The sequence below is a fragment of the Erythrolamprus reginae genome, chromosome 3, assembly GCF_031021105.1.
Source record: "Erythrolamprus reginae isolate rEryReg1 chromosome 3, rEryReg1.hap1, whole genome shotgun sequence".
In the NCBI taxonomy this organism is placed as follows: Eukaryota; Metazoa; Chordata; class Lepidosauria; order Squamata; family Dipsadidae; genus Erythrolamprus; species Erythrolamprus reginae.
The window spans coordinates 6,158,225-6,179,691 of NC_091952.1; the positions used below are offsets into that span (position 1 = coordinate 6,158,225).

At 44.4% G+C, this 21,467-nt stretch overlaps 1 protein-coding gene across 1 annotated transcript; it reads left to right on the forward strand.

The window, feature by feature from the left end:
* Window positions 1–470: 470 nt before the first annotated feature.
* Window positions 471–15,796, forward strand: LOC139163477 (tumor necrosis factor receptor superfamily member 6B-like). Its single transcript, XM_070744277.1, has 4 exons — window positions 471–488; window positions 8,936–9,311; window positions 12,499–12,681; window positions 15,522–15,796. The coding sequence occupies exons 1-4, from the start codon at window positions 471–473 to the stop codon at window positions 15,794–15,796; spliced, it is 852 nt and encodes a 283-aa protein (XP_070600378.1).
* The last annotated feature ends 5,671 nt before the right edge of the window (window positions 15,797–21,467 follow it).

Sequence of the window (21,467 nt, forward strand, 5' to 3'; positions counted from 1 at the left end):
AAATTTTGGAGTCCATCGTGGTTCATAAGTCAAGAACTGCTGGTGTCCCTATGTGAACCAGGAGGAGGGGTGAGAGAGAGAGAGAAGCTGAGAGTCCCTGGGGAGTTGGGCGGCATACAAATTGAATTAAATGAATAAATAAATAAAGTTTCCTTATAAATTCCCAAAAAAGGGAAACGGAACTTAGTTGCAATTGTTCTTGGAGGTAAGAGGACAAGACGTTTTGTGCTCTGTGAGTTGTGTCGATTTTTTCTGCGAACGTTTGTCTGTAAGCAGGTGATGCAGCCGGAAACCACCTTTGCAAATCTTTTCCTGCTTGGAGAAAAAGTCTTGTAGTAATTGTTGCACTTTCTTTGCCTTGCTCTAGAATTGGAAGAAGAGGAAGTTTCCATTCTGGGGAAGAGGTTGCACAACTACAAAGCACGTAGAATTTCTGGAAAGTGAATTGATTTGACTAACTTTTCAAGAAAATGCCAAATCTGTGCCAGGTAATAAATGTAACAAAATATTTCCAATGCAGAACGAATGAGCAGGTGTTTAGTGCAATGTGACATCTGGTATACCCTGTGCGGTTGTAGCTAAATTGAGCAGGCATATTCCGTGGAAATTTATCTTGAAATCGTGGGAGTGAGGGCAACACGCAGCGTTATAGGAATAGAAGACAATATTTACAGTTGAACTGTGAGGTCCCTGTTGTTCTTTGAACTGAGTGGTATTTTTTTTGCAGATGTTTCATTATTTGATTAGATACTTAAGGTAAATAAGAAACTAGATCCCAAGTAAGGAATTAAGGAACAAGCAAGAAAACTCCCACAAACAGAGAAGAGGGGGTCCAGCTGTTTTCCAAAGCCAGACAAGGAATAATGGAGGGATATGGAACAAGGAGAGATTCAACCTGGAAATATGGAGAAATTTTCTGACAGTGAGAACAATCAATCAATGGAACAGAAGTTGCCTTTGGAAATTGTGGGAGCTTCATCACTGTTGGCTTTCAAGAAGAGACTAGACTGTCTTCTATCAGAAATGGTGTAGAGACTCCAGCTTTGGGGATGGGGGTGTTGGACTAGATGACCTACAAGGACCCTTTCAATTCTGTTAATGTGACTACTAAAGGGACTACAGAGCCACCTGTCCGAGATAATATGGTGTTTCTTGCTTGAGCAGGGGGTTGGACTAGAAGACCTCCAAGGTCCTTTCCAACTCTCTTGTTCTAAGTTCTATGATAGATGAAGACACTTCTATGTAAACCTTATTCCCTTCTAACATTGATGAGATTACCTAGTTGGGTAATGAAACATCTGCAAGAAAACAAAAAAACAAGCACAGAGAGCACCAAGGGTCCCATAGCCCTCCTTCTCCTCCACTACCACCACCACTTCTCGGCAAGTGTCACTCCCTTCCAACACTGATGATGTTAGCTAGTTAGGTAATGAAACGTCTGCAAGAATAGAAGCTCAGACAGCACCAAGGACCCCAATATACAGATAAGCAGGGGTTAATACCAGACAAACAAGCGAGTAGAAAACAATGCCCTAATTTTATTTATTTATTTTATATTTGTTTATTTGTTTATTTATTTTTTTATTTTTTTATTTTTTTATTTTTTTATCTATCTATCTATCTATCTATCTATCTATCTATCTATCTATCTATCTATCTATCTATCTATCTATCTATCATCTATCATCTATCTATTTATTTATTTAGGCCAATACACAATAATACACAATGAAGGCTATAGAGGATATAGTAGAGAAGATGTATGAGATATAGGAGAGACTATAGGACAGGGGATGGTAGGCACTCTAGTGCGCTTATGCACGCCCCTTACTGACCTCTTAGGAATCAGGAGAGGTCAACCATGGATAGTCTAAGGGTAAAATGTTGGGGGTTAGGGGATGATGCTACAGAGTCCGGTAATGGAATTCCACGCTTCGACAACCCGATTACTAAAGTCGTATTTTTTACAGTCAAGTTTGGAGCGGTTAATATTAAGCTTGAATCTGTTGTGTGCTCTTGTGTTGTTGTGGTTGAAGCGGAAGTAATCTTTGACAGGCAGGATATTGCAGTATATGATCTTGTGGGCAATACTTAGATCATGTTTAATCAAGGAACTACCAAGAAAGGGGGGGGGGGATCACACTGCCACCAACACTACCAGTGCAACCGACTGCATATAAAAAGGAAGCCAACTTCATATCCCTTCGTACTAATGATGTTAGCTTGTTAGGTAAGGCAACATCTTCCAGAAAGCAACCAAGCTTGAGGGGTGCCAAGGACCCCATATAGGGTTGTCTCCATGTTCTGCTTGGGGCTTCTTAAAAGTCCGTGGCGTTTCCACCCTACTGTTCTCCACCCACCAAGGAGTCAACAAAAAACTAATTGTGTGTAAAATGTCTGAATTGCTGATCCTTCCTATTTGTTTGCTTGCTTGTTTTGTCTAATACACAATAATACACAATGAGGGTTATAGAGGACATAATCAGGTAGAATGTATTAAAGGGGGGATAGAGGAGAAAATAAAGGAGTGAAATATAACTATGAGAGAATAGCAGGAAAAGATATAGGGATAGAAGAGAAGATATAGGAGATATAGGAGAGACAATAGGACAAGGGACGGAAGGCACTCTGGTGCACTTATTTACGCCCCTTACTGACCTCTTAGGAACTTGGTGAGGTCAACCGTGGATAGCCTAAGGGTAAAGTGTTGGGGGTTTCAAGTCATTGTTTCAAGTCATGGGAAACCAAATGACACCAAGACTTAGTACCGCTTTATAAATCCTTATTATGGCCAATTAGCTTATCCAGTTTTGGTCACCAGGCTGCCTAAAAAATGTTTAAACTTTGGAAGCAATTATTTTTATTTTATTTTTATTTATTCATTTGTCCAATACACAAATACATAGGAAGAAAAGTAGACATGTGATAATATAAAAGAGGGTGAAAGTGAACTTAGAGGAGAGGATATATGAAAGGAAGAGAATATATATGATAGGTGAAAGAAAGGAAAGACAATCGGACAGGGGACGAAAGGCACACCAGTGCACTTATCTGCGCCCCTTACTGGCCTCTTAGGAACCTGGAGAGGTCAATCGTGGAGAGTCTAAGGGAGAAGTGTTGGGGGTTAGGGGTTGACACAATTGAGTCCGGCAATGAGTTCCACGCTTTGATAACTCGATTGTTGAAATCATATTTTTTACAGTCAAGTTTGGAGCGGTTCGTATTAAGTTTGAATCTGTTGCGTGCTCTTGTGTTATTGCGGTTGAAGCTGAAGTAGTCATTGACTGGTAGGACGTTGCAGCATACGATCTTGTGGGCAATACTCAAATCATGTTTTAGGTGCCGTAGTTCTAAGCTTTCTAGGCCCAGGATTGTAAGTCTATTTTCGTAGGATATACTGTTTCGAGTGGAGGAGTGAAGGGCTCTTCTGGTGAAGTATCTTTGGACGTTTTCTAGGGTGTTGATGTCTGAGATGTGGTATGGGTTCCAGACAGATGAGCAGTAGTCTAGGATGGGTCTGGCAAAAGTTTTGTAGGCTCTTGTGAGTAGAGTGAGATTGCCTGAGCAGAAGCTGCGTAGGATCATGTTAACAACTCTAGAGGCTTTTTTGGCGATATTGTTGCAGAGGGCTTTAGCACTTAGGTCATTCAATATTAGTATTCCAAGGCCTTTTACAGAATGTGGGTTAGCAGTGAGAGATTGTTTATTCAGTTCATATGTGCGGTTAGGATTCTTTTTGCCAATGTGGAGGGTAGAGCATTATGATGATTAAAGACCCAGAGTCAAAAACATATGAAGAACTGTTGTTGGATTTGGGTAGGGCCTGTCTAATGAAAAGAAGGACTGGGGGGTGACATGATTAGCAGTCTCCTAGTATTTGAGGGGCTGCCACAAGGAGGAGGGGGGCCAAGCAGTAGTAGTTGCTCCCGGTTCAGCCTGGTTCTAACTACCTGTAGCAGCGTTGGCAGGAGGCTTCTCAGAAACTTTGCATGCACCGAACCGGTAATAAAGGGTTTTAGAACCCAGAACTATTGATTTATTTTTATTTATTTATTTTGTCCAATACACAATAATACACAATGAAGGTAATAGAGGACACCTTCGAGGAAATAGAATTAGAGAAAAAATAGAAGAGAGAGTATAGGATAAAATAATCAATGAGAGAATAGAAGAAAGATATAGAGATAGAAGATATTTTTATTCATTTATTTATCCATTTGTCCAATATACAAATACATAGGAAGAAAAATAGACATGTGATAATATAAAAGAGGGTGAAAGTGAACTTAGAGGAGAGGATATATGAAAGGAAGAGAATATATAAGATAGGTGAAGGAAAGGAAAGATAATTGGACTGGGGACGAAAGGCACACCAGTGCACTTATTTACGCCCCTTACTGGCCTCTTAGGAACCTGGAGAGGTCAATCGTGGAGAGTCTAAGGGAGAAGTGTTGGAGGTTAGGGGTTGATGCAATTGAGTCCGGTAATAAGTTCCACGCTTCGATAACTCGATTGTTGAAATCATATTTTTTACAGTCAAGTTTGGCGCGGTTCGTATTAAGTTTGAATCTGTTGCGTGCTCTTATGTTATTGCGGTTGAAGCTGAAGTAGTCATTGACTGGTAGGACGTTGCAGCATATGATCTTGTGGGTAATACTCAAATCGTGTTTTAGGCGCCGTAGTTCTAGGCTTTCAAGGCCCAGGATTGTTAGTCTATTTTCGTAGGATATTCTGTTTCGAGTGGAGGAGTGAAGGGCTCTTCTGGTGAAATATCTTTGGACATTTTCAAGGGTGTTGATGTCTGAGATGTGGTATGGGTTCCAGACAGATGAGCAGTAGTCAAGGATGGGTCTGGCAAAAGTTATATGGGATGTAGGAGAGACAATAGGACAGGGGTTGGAAGGCACTCTAGTGCACTTATGCACGCCCCTTACTGACCTCTTAGGAATCTGGAGAGGTCAGCCGTGGACAGTCTAAGGTCAAGCTACTCTCCAAAGCTTTTATTCTGCAGAAGTTGTGAATGCTCCAACACTGGAAGATGTTGGATAACCATCTGTCTGAAGTGGTGTAGGGTTCCCTGCCTAAGCAGGGGTTGGACTAGAAGACCTCCAAGGTCCCTTCCAACTCTGTCATTCTATGAAGACAGGCCAAGAAGCAATAGGTGGAAACTAATCAAGGAGAGAAGCAGCCTTCGCGAGTGGCATTGGCTGCTGATCGCTTTCCGAACGCAATTCAAAGTGTTGATTTTGACCTATAAAGCCCTACATGGCATTGAAAAAGAGAAACATAGAAGATTGACGGCAGAAAAAGACCTCATGGTCCATCAAGTCTGCCCTTATACCATTTCCTTTATTTTGAGCAGGCATGTTCAGTGGAAGTTTATCTTGAAATCGTGGGAGTGAGGGCAACGTGCAGCCTTGTAGGAATAGAAGGCAATATTTATACTTGAGCTGTGAGGTCCCTGGTACTCTCCGAGCTGAGTGGGTTTTTGTTTGCAGAATCTTCATTACTAGATACTGAAGGTAAAGAGCAAAGTACAGGGGGTGGACATAAAAATGGAAACAGCTTGAAAAATCATCAAAATACCTATTATTATTATTATTATTATTATTATTATTATTATTATTATTATTTAGATTTGTATGCCGCCCCTCTCCGTAGACTCAGGGCAGCTCACAACAATAATAAAAACAATGTAAAACAAATCTAAAAATTAAAAGTCACTAAAAAAAACCCTTATTAAAAAGCAAAACATACACACAACCATACCATGCATATATAGGCCCGGGGGAGATGTCTCAATTCCCCCATGCCTGGCGGCAAAGGTGAGTTTTAAGAAGTTTACAAGAGACAAGGAAGGTGGGGGCAATTCTAAACTCTGGGCGGAGTTGGTTCCAGAGGGTCGGGGCCACCACAGAGAAGGCTCTTCCCCTGAGTCCCACCAGACGACATTGTTTAGTCGACGGGACCCGGAGAAGGCCAACTCTGTGGGACCTAACCGGTCGCTGGGATTTGTGCGGCAGAAGGCGATCCCGGAGATATTCTGGCCCAATGCCATGAAGGGCTTTATAGGTCATAACCAACACTTTGAATTGTGATCGGAAACTGATCGGCAACCAATGCAGACTGTGGAGAGTTAGTGTAACATGGGCATACCTAGGGAAGCCCATGATTGCTCTCGCAGCTGCATTTTGCACGATCTGAAGTTTCCGAACACTCTTCAGGGGTAGCCCCATGTAGAGAGCATTACAGTAGTCAAATCTCGAGGTGATGAGGGCATGAGTGACTGTGAGCAGTGACTTCCGGTCCAAATAGGGCCGCAACTGGTGCACCAGGCGAACCTAGGCAAAAGCCCCCCTCGCCACAGCTGAAAGATGGTTCTCTAATGTCAGCTGTGGATCGAGGAGGACGCCCAAGTTGCGGACCCTCTCTGAGGGGGTCAATAATTTCCCCACCCAGGGTAATGGATGGACAGATGAAATTGTCCTTCGGAGGCAAAACCCACAGCCACTCCATCTTATCAGGGTCTGTTGACACCCATCCGGACCCTAACAGTCTCCAGGCACCAGCACATCACTTCCACTGCTTCGTTGACTGGACATAGGGTGGAGATGTACAGCTGGGTATCACCGGTGTACTGATGATACCTCACCCCATGTCTCTGGATGATCTCACCCAGCAGTTTCATGTAGATATTAAATAGCAGGGGGGAGAGGACCGACCCCTGAGACACCCCACAAGGGAGAGACCTAGAGGTTGACCTCTGACCCCCCACTAAACCGACTGCGACTGACCAGAGAGGTAGGAGGAGAACCACTGAAGAGCAGTGCCTCCCACTCCCAACCAATCCAGACGATGCAGAAGGATACCAGGACAAAAGGTCCACCTTTTGCGCCAAATACAGCCTCAATTCTCCAAGGTATTGATTCATACAAAGTGTGAATTGTTTCCAAAGGAATTTTAGCCCATTCTTCAGTTAAAGCACCCTCCAGTCCTTTTAGAGACGATAGTGGTGGAAATCGACTTCTTACCTGAATCTCTAAAATCGACCATAAATGCTCAATAATGTTGAGGTCTGGTGACTGTGGTGGCCAGATGAGATGCTGAACTTCATTAGAATGTTCCTCGTGCCGTTCTTTAACAATTCTTGCTCTATGGATTGGTGCATTATCATTTTGAAAGATGGCATCCCCCTCTGGAAACAGTTCTTGAGCCATAGGATGAATTTGGTCAGCCAAAATTCCTAAATAGTGATGGCTGTTAATTCTTCCATGAAGGGAAATCGTTGGTTCGGCGGATTTCCAAGAAATAGCATCCCAAATCATCACTGAACCCCCGTCATGTTTGATGGTTGGGAGAAGGCAGTCTGGATGAAATGATTCTTTTGGCTGTCTCCAGACGTAAACACCGCTGGAGGTCGGAAAAATGGTAAACGATGATTTGTCAGAGAAAATCACATTTTGCCACTGCCCGAGGGACCATTTCTTGTGGTTTCTACACCACTCTAAACGCTTTGAAACATTTGTCTTTGAGAGTAGAGGTTTTCTCATTGCAGCTCTTCCATGGAATCCAGATTTGTGAAGCTCCCTTCGAACAGTTTTTGTGGAAACTGGGTTCTGTACGTGTCTATTGAGCTCTGCAGTGATTTTAGGAGTTGTGGTTTGCTCTAACAATTTGCTTTAGAGTCCAACGGTCTCTTTCAGACAACTTCGACTTTCGACCAGACCTGTGCTTGGCTGAGGACGTTTTCCCTACTCTTTCAAAAGCAGTCATTACTTTTGAGACATGACCTCTTGAAACGCCAAACATTCGGGCACTTCCTGTTATACAAAAGACCTCATGGTCCATCTAGTCTGCCATCTAGTTATACTATTTCCTTAGGTTGGATATGTGTTTATCCCAGGCATGTTTAAATTCAGTTACTGTGGATTTACCAACCACGTCAGCTGGAAGTTTGTTCCAAGGATCTACTATTCTTTCAGTAAAATAGTATTTTCCCATGTTGCTTCTGATCTTTCCACCAACTAACCTCAGATTGTGCCCCCTTGTTCTTGTGTTAACTTTCCTATTAAAAATACTTCCCTCCTGAACCTTATTTAATCCTTTAACATATATAACAATAACAATAATAACAACAACAACAACAAACAACAACAATAGCAATAACAACAACAACAACAACAATAATAATAATAATATTGGATTTGTATGCTGCCCCTCTCCGAGGACTCGGGGCAGCTCAATGTTTTGATCATTTTGACCCTTTCCCTTCTGTCCTCCAGACTATACATGAATTCATGAAGTCTTTCCTGATAAGTTTAATGCTTAAGACATTTCACCAATGTTGTAGCCTGTCTTTGGATCCATTTAACTTTATCAATATCCTTTCTGTGAGATCTCCAGAACTGAACACAGTATTCCAAATGTGGTCTCACCAGTGCTTTATACAGTGGGATCACAATCTCCCTCTTCCTGCTTGTTATACCTCTAGCTATGCAGCCAAGCATTCTACTTGCTTTCCCTACCACCTTACCACACTGTTCACCCATTTTGAGACTGTCAGAAATCACGACCCCTAAATCCTTCTCTTCTGAAATTTTTGCTAACACAGAATTGCCAGTACAATACTCAGATTGAGGATTCCTTTTCCCCAAGTGCATTATTTTACATTTGGAAACATTAAACTGCAGTTTCCATTACTTTGACCACTTATCTAGTAAAGCTAAATCATTTGCCATATTACTTACATCCATTTTTTGTGCTTGTGACCAGAAATCACTACCCCTAAATCCTTCTCTTCTGAAGTTTTTGAGTCATTTAATAACTCTCTTTGTTTTTACTGTGAGAATTTTGGTCTCTAGCTGTGTTGGTGACTAGCTGTGTCTGGGAATCTCTGCTAACTTGTCTTCCTTCCCCTCCTCTCCCCCGTCACTAGTGGACGATTTGGAGCGTCTTGCTCGGGAGTATCCTGACCCATGTTTCACAGCCCACCTTTGAACGGAAAGACCCCGATACCAACGAGATACTGTTGTGTGATCAGTGCCCCCCGGGGGAAAGCATGGCCACACCTTGCACCCGGGACAAACCGACGGTGTGCAAGCCGTGTGCAATGAATCACTTCACCAAGTATTGGAACTACTTGGACATGTGCTTGTACTGCAACGCCCCTTGTAATATGCTGGAGGTGGAGGTGGTGCCATGCAACGGGACACAGAACAGGGTGTGCGAGTGCAAGACGGGCTACCATGCTGAGTCGATCTTTTGCATCAAAGACTCCATGTGCCCTCCGGGAAGCGGAGTGGTGGAGCCAGGTATCTACCATGGGAGGAAGATGGACAGCAACCAGTTTCTTTGGGGTGAGGGGTGGGGGGGGGGTAGGGTGAACTGGAACAGACACATCTCTTGGGAGTAGTTTGGAGGGGTGGGAAGCCTGAAGGATGGACCCTTCAAATTGGTGTTTCTCAAGCACAACAATTATAAAATCTATGATTTCTCCCTTCCCGTCTTTCTTTCTTTCTTTCTTTCTTTCTTTCTTTCTTTCCTTCCTCCCTCCCTCCTTCCCTTTCTTCCTGATCAACCTTCCTCCTCCCCTCTCCTCTTTCCTCTCCCCTCCTCTCCACCTTCCCTTTTTCTTCCTCTCCACTTCTCTCCTCTTTCCCTCCCCTTCACTATTTTCTCCTCTTCTTTCCCCTTCCCTCTCCTCTTTTCTTTCCTCTCCACTCCTCCTTCCCTTTTTCTCTCACTCTCCTCTCCACTCCTCTCCTCTTTCCTTCAGTATTTTCTCCTTTCTTCCCCTCTCACCTCCGCTTTTCTTTCCTGCCCACTCCTCCTTCCTTTTTCTATCACTCTCTTCTCCACTCCACTCATCTCCTCTTTCCTCCACTCTCCTGTTCCCTTTTCTCCCCCTTCCTTTTTCTCTCAACTCCACTCCACCCATCTCCTCTTTCCCCACCCCACCCCTCCCCTTTTCTCCCCTCCCCTCCCTTCCCCTCCTTATCCCTTCCCTTCCTTCCACTTCTCCTTCCCTTTTAAGGTTTTACCCTCCTCTCTTCCTTCCCTTTTTTCTCCTCTCCTCTCTTCCTTCCCTTTTCTCTCAACTCCTCTGCTCTTTCCTATCCTTTCCTCTACCCTCCTCTCTTCCTTCCCTTTTCTCTCCTCTCTTCTCTTCCTTCCCTTTTCTCTCCACTCCTCTGCTCTTTCCGCTCCTTTCCCCTACCCTCCTCTCTTCCTTCCCTTTTCTCTCCTCTCTTCTCTTCCTTCCCTTTTCTCCCCCCTCCTCTCTTCCTTCCCTTTTTTCTCCTCTCCTCTCTTCCTTCCCTTTTCTCTCAACTCCTCTGCTGTTTCCTATCCTTTCCTCTACCCTCCTCTCTTCCTTCCCTTTTCTCTCCTCTCCTCTCTTCCTTCCCTTTTCTCTCCTCTCTTCTCTTCCTTCCCTTTTCTCCCCCCTCCTCTCTTCCTTCCCTTTTTTCGCCTCTCCTTCTTCCTTCCCTTTTCTCTCCTCTCCTCCCTTCCCTTTTCTCTCCTCTCTTCTCTTCCTTCCCTTTTCTCTCCACACCTCTGCTCTTTCCTCTCCTTTCCTCTACCCTCCTCTCTTCCTTCCCTTTTTTCCTCTACTCTCTTCCTTCCCTTTTCTCTCCACTCCTCTGCTCTTTAGTTTCCTTTCCTCTACCCTCCTCTCTTCCTTCCCTTTTTTCTCCTCTCCTCTCTTCCTTCCCTTTTCTCTCCACTCCTCTACTCTTTCCTCTCCTTTCCTCTACCCTCCTCTCTTCCCTTTTTTCTCCTCTCCCCCCTTCCCTTTTCTCTCCTCTCCTCTCTTCCTTCCCTTTTCTCTCCTCTCTTCTCTTCCTTCCCTTTTCTCCCCCCTCCTCTCTTCCTTCCCTTTTTTCTCCTCTCCTCTCTTCCTTCCCTTTTCTCTCCTCTCTTCTCTTCCTTCCCTTTTCTCTCGTCTCTTCTCTTCCCTTTTCTCTCCACTCCTCTGCTATTTTCTCTCCTTTCCTCCCTTCCCTTTTCTCTCCTCTCCTCTCTTCCTTCCCTTTTCTCTCCACTCCTCTGCTCTTTCCTCTCCTTTCCTCTACCCTCCTCTCTTCCTTCCCTTTTTTCTCCTCTCCTCTCCTCCCTTCCCTTTTCTCTCCTCTCCTCTCTTCCTTCCCTTTTCTCGCCTCTCTTCTCTTCCTTCCCTTTTTCCACCTCTCCTTCTTCCTTCCCTTTTCTCTCCTCTCCTCCCTTCCCTTTCTCTCATTTCTTCTCTTCCTTCCCTTTTCTCTCCACTCCTCTGCTCTTTCCTCTCCTTTCCTCTACCCTCCTCTCTTCCTTCCCTTTTTTCTCCTCTCCTCTCTTCCTTCCCTTTTCTCTCCACTCCTCTGCTCTTTAGTTTCCTTTCCTCTACCCTCCTCTCTTCCTTCCCTTTTTTCTCCTCTCCTCTCTTCCTTCCCTTTTCTCTCGTCTCTTCTCTTCCTTCCCTTTTCTCTCCACTCCTCTGCTCATTTCTCTCCTTTCCTCTACCCTCCTCTCTTCCTTCCCTTTTTTCTCCTCTCCTCTCTTCCTTCCCTTTTTTCTCCTTTCTTCTCTTCCTTCCCTTTTCTCTCCACTCCTCTGCTCTTTCCTCTCCTTTCCGCTACCCTCCTCTCTTCCTTCCCTTTTTTCTCCTCTCCTCTCTTCCTTCCCTTTTCTCTCGTCTCTTCTCTTCCCTTTTCTCTCCACTCCTCTGCTCTTTTCTCTCCTTTCCTCTACCCTCCTCTCTTCCTTCCCTTCTTTTTCCTCTCCTCTCTTCCTTCCCTTTTTTCTCCTCTCTTCTCTTCCTTCCTTTTTCTCTCCACTCCTCTGCTCTTTCCTCTCCTTTCCTCTACCCTCCTCTCTTCCCTTTTTTTCCTCTCTTCTCTTCCTTCCCTTTTCTCTCCACTCCTCTGCTCTTTCCTCTCCTTTCCTCTACCCTCCTCTCTTCCTTCCCTTTTTTCTCATCTCCTCTCTTCCTTCCCTTTTTTCTCCTCTCTTCTCTTCCTTCCCTTTTCTCTCCACTCCTCTGCTCTTTCCTCTCCTTTCCTCTACCCTCCTCTCTTCCTACCCTTTTCTCTTCTCTTCCTTCCCTTTTCTCTCCACTCCTCTGCTCTTTCCTCTCCTTTCCTCTACCCTCCTCTCTTCCTTCCCTTTTTTCTCCTCTCCTCCCCTCTTTCCTCTCTCCCCCTTCCCTTTTCTCTCCTCTCCTCTTCCCTCCTGTCCTCCTTCCCTTTTCTCTCCACTCCTTTCCTCTTTCCTCTCCTTTCCTCTCCCCTCCTCTCTTCCTTCCCTTTTTTCTCCTCTCCTCCACTCTCCCCTCTTCTTCCCTTTTCTCTCCCCACTTCCCCTCATCATCCCTTCCCTTCCTTTCGCTTCTCCCCTTTTAAAGTTTTATTTTATTGTTTTGACATGGATTGATAAATTCCTCCCCCTCCCGCAAGACAGCAGCCATAGAGATTGGTAGGAAAGAAAGCTAGACCTTCCCTTCTGCTGCCGTTTTTCCAGGCACCCCAGAAAAAGATACCGAGTGCGCATGGTGTCCAGAAGGGACCTTTTCAAGCAACTTTTCCAGTGAAGAGACCTGCAAGACCCACCGGAATTGTGCCAGACGAGGCTTTCGGATCAATGTGCCTGGCAACAGATTCCACGATGCCTATTGCACCTCCTGCAGGCCTAAGAAAGGCTCAGGTAAGACCCCCTCCCACACCTGGGACTTACAGGTAGTCCTTAAAGTAGAAACACAACTGGGAGCAGAGTTTCCATTGCTAAGTAGGCAGTTGTTAAGTGCAACCCTTTTTGCCATGGTGGCTAAGCACATCCTTGCAGTTGTTAAGTGAATCACATGGTCATCAAGTGAATCTGGCTGCCCCCTCCCCGTTGACTTGGGTGGTCAGAAGTTGTCAGGGAAGGTCTCGAATGGAAGGTGAAAAGGATAGGGGTGGATCTCACGTCCATTGGTGAGATATTTCAGAGGTCAGGGGCCATTCTGAATGGACAAAATTTTATTTGGTTCAGATGAGAATTTGATAAAGAAATTTTATAATTATTTGCTGTCCATTGAGCTGGAATTTGAGCAAATTAAAGAAACAATGATAAAGTGGATGAACAATAATACCATAGATATAGATACCTGCACAAGTGAGATATTGCCCAGACCGGGGGAGGGGTAGTGTTCTGTCGGGCTCTCTGGTAGACTCCTCCCAAAAATTCACAGGTACAAATTTCAGACACACACACACGTTTGAAAATTCAAAACAATGTTCTTTATAATGAAAATTCACTTAACCTAAGCCCTCTTTTGGTATAGCAAAGAGCACTCGTCTCCAAACAAACTGGTAATTGGTACAAGTCCCTTATCAGTTCTGTGATACTTAGCTTGCAGCTGTGAGGCAATTCACAGTCCTTCTTCTTCCACAAAGTGAAACACAGTTTGCTCTGGTTTAGTTTCAAAGCGGGGGAAAATCACAACGATCAGATAATCCTCCACAATGGCCAAACCCACAGGCTGCTCTTTATAGCAGCCTCACTAATGACCACAGCCCCACCCAACCACAGGTGGCCTCATTTTCTTTGATAATAATCTCTCAGTTGTTGTTGCCTATGCATCACTCTCCGCATGCGTGGCTGTATCATTAACTCTTGTTCTGAATCCAAGGAGGAGCTAGATAATTGATCTCCCTCTGAGCTGTCTGCCCCACTCTCCTCCTCCCTGTCACTCATGCCTTCTTGGTCAGAGGAGCCTTCATCAGCAGATTCCACTGGGGGCAAAACAGGCCTGCAGCATGTGGATGTCTCCCCCACATCCACAGTCCTTGGAGCAGGAGCTGGGCCAGAGCTAACCACAACAGGTAGTGGGGTAGTGAAAATGGAGCTCCACTCCAGAGCACCTATGCGCTCTGGACATTTGGACAAAGAGAACAGAAATGTTTATTCTCTCTGGGTATACCAAAAATGATTTGCAAAGCGTGGTTCTCTTCATAAGAAGAGATACTTGCACAGAAGCTAAAGAGCAGGTTATATACTTTTACAAGACTTCCCAATTCTTGCTAGCTAATCTAGCATGGTGAGTATCAGCCTATTACAGAGGTACAGAGAATTCCTTGCCTAGATATGGTCTACATCCTGTTTCCTTTCTCCTAGAGATGAATGGTACCCTATATGGTTTATAATATGCCCTAAACAGATACGAATTGGGTAAACAGTCCCTACCAGAAGAACAACAGATGGTTATCTTCTTATCACAAAACTTAAACAGTAAAAATTTATTTTATTAAAAACAGAACCCAAAATGGCAGTCACCTATCTCCTTAGAGGAAAAATAGGAAATTCTTATCTTGTTAAAGACAGAAGCCTCCGTGGAGCCTCTCTAGGAATCTTCTGGGAGGAAACAGGGCCGGAAAAGGTGGGGAGAAGCCTCCATGGGACCTCTCTAGGAATCTCCTGGGAGGAAACAGGGCCTCCACCCTCCCTGTGGTTTCCCCAATCGCACACATTATTTGCTTTTCCATTGATTCCTATGGGAAAAATTGCTTCTTCTTACAAACTTTTCTACTTAAGAACCTGGTCACGGAACGAATGAAGTTCGTAAGTAGAGGGACCACTGTATTGTTATTTTTACAAATGACTTGATGTAGTGAACTTCTCCAATACATCTTCCTCCTCCTATTATCCCCACAACAACCACTCTGTGTGGTAGGTTGGGCTGAGAAAGTGGGACTGGCTCTAAATCACCCAGCTGGCCTTTCATGCCTAAGGCGGGACTGGAACTCACTGCCTCCTGATGATCGGTCCAAGGTCACCCGGACAGCTTTCATGCGTAAAGCAGGACTTGAACTTATCGTCTCCTGCTTTCTGGGCGGTGCCTTAAGCCAGTGTTTTTCAACCAGTGTGCCATGGCACACTAGTGTGCCGCGAGACATGGTCAGGTGTGCCGCGAAAGCTCAGAGAGAAAGAAAGCAAGAGAGAGAGAAAGCAAGAGAGAAAGAAAGCAAGAGAGAGAGAGAGAAAGAAAGCAAGGGAGAGAAAGAGTGAGAGAGAGAGAAAAAGAACTAGAGAGAAAGAAAGCAAGAGAGAGAAAGAAAGAACAAGAGAAAGAAAGAGAGAGAGAAAAAGAGAAAGAAAGCAAGGGAGAGAGAGAGAAAGAGAGGGAGGGAAGGAGAGAGAGAGAAAGACATAGAGGGACATAGGGAGGGAGAGAGAAAGAGAGAAAAAAATAGAGGAAGGATGGAAGAGAAAGAAAGAGGGATGGAGAGAGAGAGAAAGAAAGAGGAAGGAAGGGAGAAAAAGAGGGAGGGAGAAAGAAGTAGAGCGAAGGGGAGGAAGAGAGAGAATATTTTTGTCCAAACTTTTTTTAGCCGCCCCCCTCCGCCCCCCCCCCACCGCTCAATGTGCCCCAGGGTTTCGTAAATGTAAAAAATGTGCCACGGCTCAAAAAAGGTTAAAAATCACTGCCTTAAGCATTAGATCAAACTGGCTCTCCCAGCACCTCTTACTCAATGTGTGTTTCCCACCCGTTCTTTCTCTTCTAGGTAGGAAAGACTGTTACGAGTCGGCCCTTGACTTTGTAGCATTCCAAATAAAGGACCGCAGAAAGGTCCGCCGTCTGTATCGTTTGCTCAATCCTCACGGGGCAGAGACGAACAAGCTCAGGTTTGAGCTCCAGAGGGACCTTCATGAATACCTGTTGCGGCTCAAGGACCATACTGGGCACGTGCATGCATGGAATATGGTTGAGAAAGCCCTGACGGTGATGAAGATGAAAAAATTTGTGGAACAAGTCCGAAGGAAGTTCTCTGTGGGTTGATGGGGCCATTGTCTACAGCCAGCTTCAGTGGCCTGCAGTACCGCACTCCACCTGCTGCGCCACCCCAGCTCTGTTGAAAAGCGCTATTGCTAACATGTTGTAAGCCGCCCTGAGTCTAAGGAGAAGGGCGGCATAAAAATTGAATAAATAAATAAATAGCTGTCCTATTTCCTCCATCACGTGTACCCCTATATCGATGAATACGGGGACCGCTACCAGACTGATAGGTAGCTGGTTGGGGCTTTCCACAGTTTCGTTGCTCCCAGGCCTGGGAGGGGGGCTGCTGGTGACACTTCCCCCCCATTCTATTCTCTATTCTCTAGTCCTGTCCTGTCCTCTCTTCTCCTCTCCTCTTCCTTCCTTCTTTCTTCTTTCTTCTTCCCTCCTCTCCTCTCCCCTCCTCTTATTCTATTCTATTCGGTTCTCTTTTCTTCCTTCCTCCCCTGGCCTCCCCTTCCAATCCACTCCACTCTCTTCATTTCCCCAGGTGCGCAGAGTAGCTAAACTGATGTAAAGGGGGGAGGAGAAGGAAACACGGAGTGGTATAACAAGCAGGAAAGAGGGAGATTGTGATCCCCTTATATAGAGCACTGGTGAGACCACATTTGGAATAATACTGTGTTCAGTTCTGGAGACCTTACCTACAAAAAGATATTGACAAAATTGAATGGGTCGAAAGACGGGCTACAAGAATGGTGGAAGGTCTTAAGCATAAAACGTATCAGGAAAGACTTAATGAACTCCATCTGTATAGTCTGGAGGACAGAAGGAAAAGGGGGGACATGATCGAAACATTTAAATATGTTAAAGGGTTAAATAAGGTTCAGGAGGGAAGTGTTTTTAATAGGAAAGTGAACACAAGAACAAGGGGACACAATCTGAAGTTAGTTGGGGGAAAGATCAAAAGCAACGTGAGAAAATATTATTTCACTGAAAGAGTAGTAGATCCTTGGAACAAACTTCCAGCAGACGTGGTTGGTAAATCCACAGTAACTGAATTTAAACATGCCTGGGATAAACATATATCCATTGTAAGATAAAATCCGGGAAATAGTATAAGGGCAGACTAGATGGACCATGAGGGCTTTTTCTGCCGTCAGTCTTCTATGTTTCTATGTTTTGCTGATGGAAGACTGGTTATCTTATTACTTTCTTTCCTATGTTCCAAACAGGCTGTTCTTCTGAGACAGACTAAAACCTTTTCAGCCATGCAAATGCAACAATTAATCACTCAACGGGGCTGTAAAAGTCCCAAGCGGTTGATCCCTGGAAGGAATAGCCTCTTCTTTCTTTCTGTTTTTTATTTTTTTTATTTATTCATTTCTCCAATACACAAATACATAGGAAGAAAAATAGACATGTGATAATATAAAAGAGGGTGAAAGTGAACTTAGAGGAGAGGATATATGAAAGGAGGAGAATATATAAGATAGGTGAAAGAAAGGAAAGACAGTTGGACAGTGTTCTGTCTGGGTGCCCCCAGACTTCAATACCAACTGGAAAAAGCAGCCAGACACGCTGGTAATAGCAAAAGCACTTTATAGTTTGAAAAATAAACACAGAGAAAAACCTGTTCTTCCCAACAGGCAGGCTATGAGACTTCACAGCAGAGTCCTGGTGGCCAGACAATACAGCAGACTTCTTGCTGGCACACCCACCACTGTAGAGAATAAGACCCACACCTTTTCCCCCCAAGGTTTCAGTATTCAAAGTCACAAACTAGAATTCCAAGACGCCAAAGATCACAGCCAGGTCCCAGGACTCCCAAAGATAATACTCCACAAGCCAGGAAGGGTGGGTCTGCCTTTTCAGCCTTTCCAGAGAGCACCACACCCAAACCCAGCTGTTGCCTATTTAGTGCTGAAAGTACCTGGCTAATTGTCCCCTTCGTTGTGTTACTCTTCTCTGCCGGAGATCGATTATTGCTTGTGCATTTTCATCTAAGGAATCCAGGCTGCTTGCTGGGGAGAGCTCCCTCTCGGGGGACTCTGGCTGTCCTCCCTCTCCCTCAGCCTGAGATTCCTCCTCCCCATCTGCCTGAACCTCCTGTTCCTCATCCTCCACCTCTGAGCAGGAAGCCGGCAGAGGATCAGCCGTTCCCTGAGGGGCCTCAGACGGAATCACAACAGACAGGGGACGAAAGGCACTCCAGTGCACCTATGTATGCCCCTTACTGGCCTCTTAGGAACCTGGAGAGGTCAATCTTCAAATGTAGGGCAAATGAGCAGCTGTTTAGTACAATGTTACTCTGGGATACCATCTGTGGTTGGAGCTAAATTGAGCAGGCATATTCAGTGGAAGTTTATCTTGAAATTGTGGAAGTGAGGGCAACACGCAACATTATATGAATAGAAGACAAAAAGACCCTACAGTCCTCCTCCTCTTCCTCCTCCTCTTCCTTTCCACACACTCCACTCCCTTCTAACACTGAAGATGTTTCCCAGTTGGGTCATGAGATGTCTGCAAGAAAACAACCAAGCTGGGAGTCCATCAAGGACCCTACAGTCCTCCTCCTCCTCTTCCTCTTCCTCTTCCTCCTCCTCCTCCTCCTCTCCACACAGCCCACAGCCCTTTCTAAAAGCCAATATTACCTAGTTGGGTAATGGAACTTCTGCAAGGAAACAACAAACCTCACTAAGGAGTCCACAGAAAGAGAAACCAGATAAGCAGGGATTAATACCAGACAAACAATCAAATAGAATTGAGTAGAAAACAATGCCCTAATCAAGGAACTCCGAGTCTACGGAGAGGGGCTGAATACAAATCCAATAAATTATTATTATTATTATTATTATTATTATTATTATTATTATTATTATTTATTATTATTAACTACCAAGTAAGGGGGGGGGGGGATTCACACTGCCATCAACACTGCCAGTGCAAGCAACTGCATATAAAAAGGAAGCAAACTAGGGTTGTCTCCATGTTCTGCTTCGGGTTTCTTAAAAGCACATAGCATTTCCACCCATCAAGGAGTCAACAAAAAACGGATGTCCATGTGCCGCCTCTATGTTGGTTGAGGCAGGCAGGATTCCCTTGAGTACCATTTGTTGGGGGTCAAGGGAAAGGGTGGGTCTCGCCTTCTCTTTCTGCTCAAGATCCCCATGGACAATTGGTGGACCACTGTGTGACACTGAATGCTGGACTTCGTGGGCTTTGGCCTGATTCAGCCTGGCTCTTGTTATATTCTTATGTTCTTAACTAATTGGGTGTAAAATGTCTGAATTGCTGATCTGTGCTTTTGTTTCAAGCCATTGGAAACGAAATGACATGAAGTCCTAGTACCGCTTTATAAATCCTTAGTACGGCCAAATAGCTCATCAAGTTTTGGTCACCAGATTAGAAACATAGAAACATGGAAGACTGACGGCAGAAAAAGACCTCATGGTCCGTCTAGTCTGCCCTTATACTATTTCCTGTATTTTTATCTTAGGATGGATCTATGTTTATCCCAGGCATGTTTAAATTCAGTTACTGTGGATTTACCAACCACGTCTGCTGGAAGTTTGTTCCAAGGATCTACTACTCTTTCAGTAAAATAATATTTTCTCATGTTGCTTTTGATCTTTCCCCCAACTAACTTCAGATTGTGTCCCCTTGTTCTTGTGATTATATAAAAGATGTTTAAACTTTTGGAGCAATTAAGATTGTTCTGCCGGCGTGTCCCAACCGCCCGTAATTACAGGGTAATGAATCCAAAAAGACACACACCACACGATAGAAGGAAAACCAAAAGTCTTTATCAAAAGAAAAGCAGAAAAAACTCCCTTAAAATGTCAAAGGGATTTTCTGGTACACACAAGGCACAGGTTAAATGCAATCCAATTTCTCACCCAGTAACTGGGAAATTGAGTCCAATTCCAAAGTCCAGAAAGTCCACACACAGTCTTGAACAGGGAAACAGCAAAACCACGATCTTGATGAAACTATGAATCAGATAAACTTCCACAAGGCTAAACCAGCAGGCTGCTCTTTTTATCTGTAGCACTAATTACAGCAGCCCCACCCAATCACAGGTGGCCTCTGAAATGACAAGCAGACAAGCACTTTGGAAGACGGTTCCTTTATTAGCTCTTTTTGGAAGTGACTCAGCGGGGAACTCGTCTGAGCTGTCAGTGTAAAATACAGCTCTATTTATACTCTTTGAGGCTCGCGCCTAAAAGGAACTGTCATGTGTCTCAGCCAATCAGACGCGACCTTGTTATATTTACATTCTCTGCCCGGAGACAGCATTTTAACAGTATTTTTTTATACAGACTTAACAGCCTCACTATCTCCTGTAATAATCCTTCAGTTGTTCTCTCCTATGCATCACTCTACGCATGCGTGGATCCGTCATAAGTTCTTGTTCAGATTCCAGAGATGATAAGGATGATTGATCTCCTCCTGGGCTGTCTGCCAAACTCCCCTCTTCCCTGCTACTCATGCTTCCGACGTCAGCGGAGCCTTCGTCGGCAGATTCTATTGGGAACAAAAGAAGCCTGTGGCATGTGGATGTTTCCCCCACATCCACCTCCACCTTCCTTGGGGCAGGAGCTGGGCCAGAGCCAACCACAACAAAGATGATTAAAGATGCAGAGTCAAAAACATATGAAGAACAGTTGCTGGATTTTTGTAGGACCTGTCTAGTGAAAAGAAAGACTCAGGGGGACATGATAGCAGTATGCCAGTATTTGAGGAGCTTCCACAAAGAGGAGGGGGTCAAGCAGCAGAGGGTTGCCCCCGGTTCAGCCCAGTTTGAGTATTTTTTGAGTCAATTTGAGTATTGCCCACAAGACCATATGCTGCAACGTCCTACAGGTCAATGACTACTTCAGCTTCAACCGCAACAACACAAGAGCACGCAACAGATTCAAACTTAATACGAACCGCTCCAAACTTGAGTGTAAAAAATATGATTTCAACAATCGAGTTATCGAAGCGTGGAACTCATTACCAGACTCAATTGTGTCAACCCCTAACCCCCAACACTTCTCCCTTAGACTCTCCACGATTGACCTCTCCAGGTTCCTAAGAGGCCAGTAAGGGACGTACATAAGTGCACTGGTGTGCCTTTCGTCCCCTGTCCAATTGTCTTTCCTTTCTCTCACTTATCATATATATTTTCTTTCTTTCATATATCCTCTCCTCTAAGTTCACTTTTACCCTTATATATATTACTACATGTCTCTTTTTCTTCCTATGTATTTGTGCATTGGACAAATGAATGAATGAATAAATAAATAAATAAAGTTCTAAGGTCCCTTCCAGCTTTGTTCCAATTGATTGAATCTCAGATAGTGTTTATCCACCTTGAGGCTGCCCTAAGAATCCAGGAGAAGCTTTACTTTAAAGCTGTGGGGAAGATGGTCTTTCTTACCAGCAGGAGATGGGAGTAGAAGTAGTGGTGGGCTTCACATTCCATTACCGCTATTTGTATTCTTTCTGATAACAGTTCCAATATAGTCGCGAATATGTTTTCTCCTTTTACTTCTGGTATATTTTGAAATCTTAAATATCCCCTCCCTGTTTTTCCTTCCCTTTCCTCTCCTCTTCCCTCCCCTCCTCTCTATTTCCTTTCCTTCTTCCTCTCCCCAAGGGGACACAATCTGAGGTTAGTTGGGGGAAAGATCAGAAGCAACATGAGAAAATATTTTACTGAAAGAGTCGTAGTTGCTTGGAACAAACT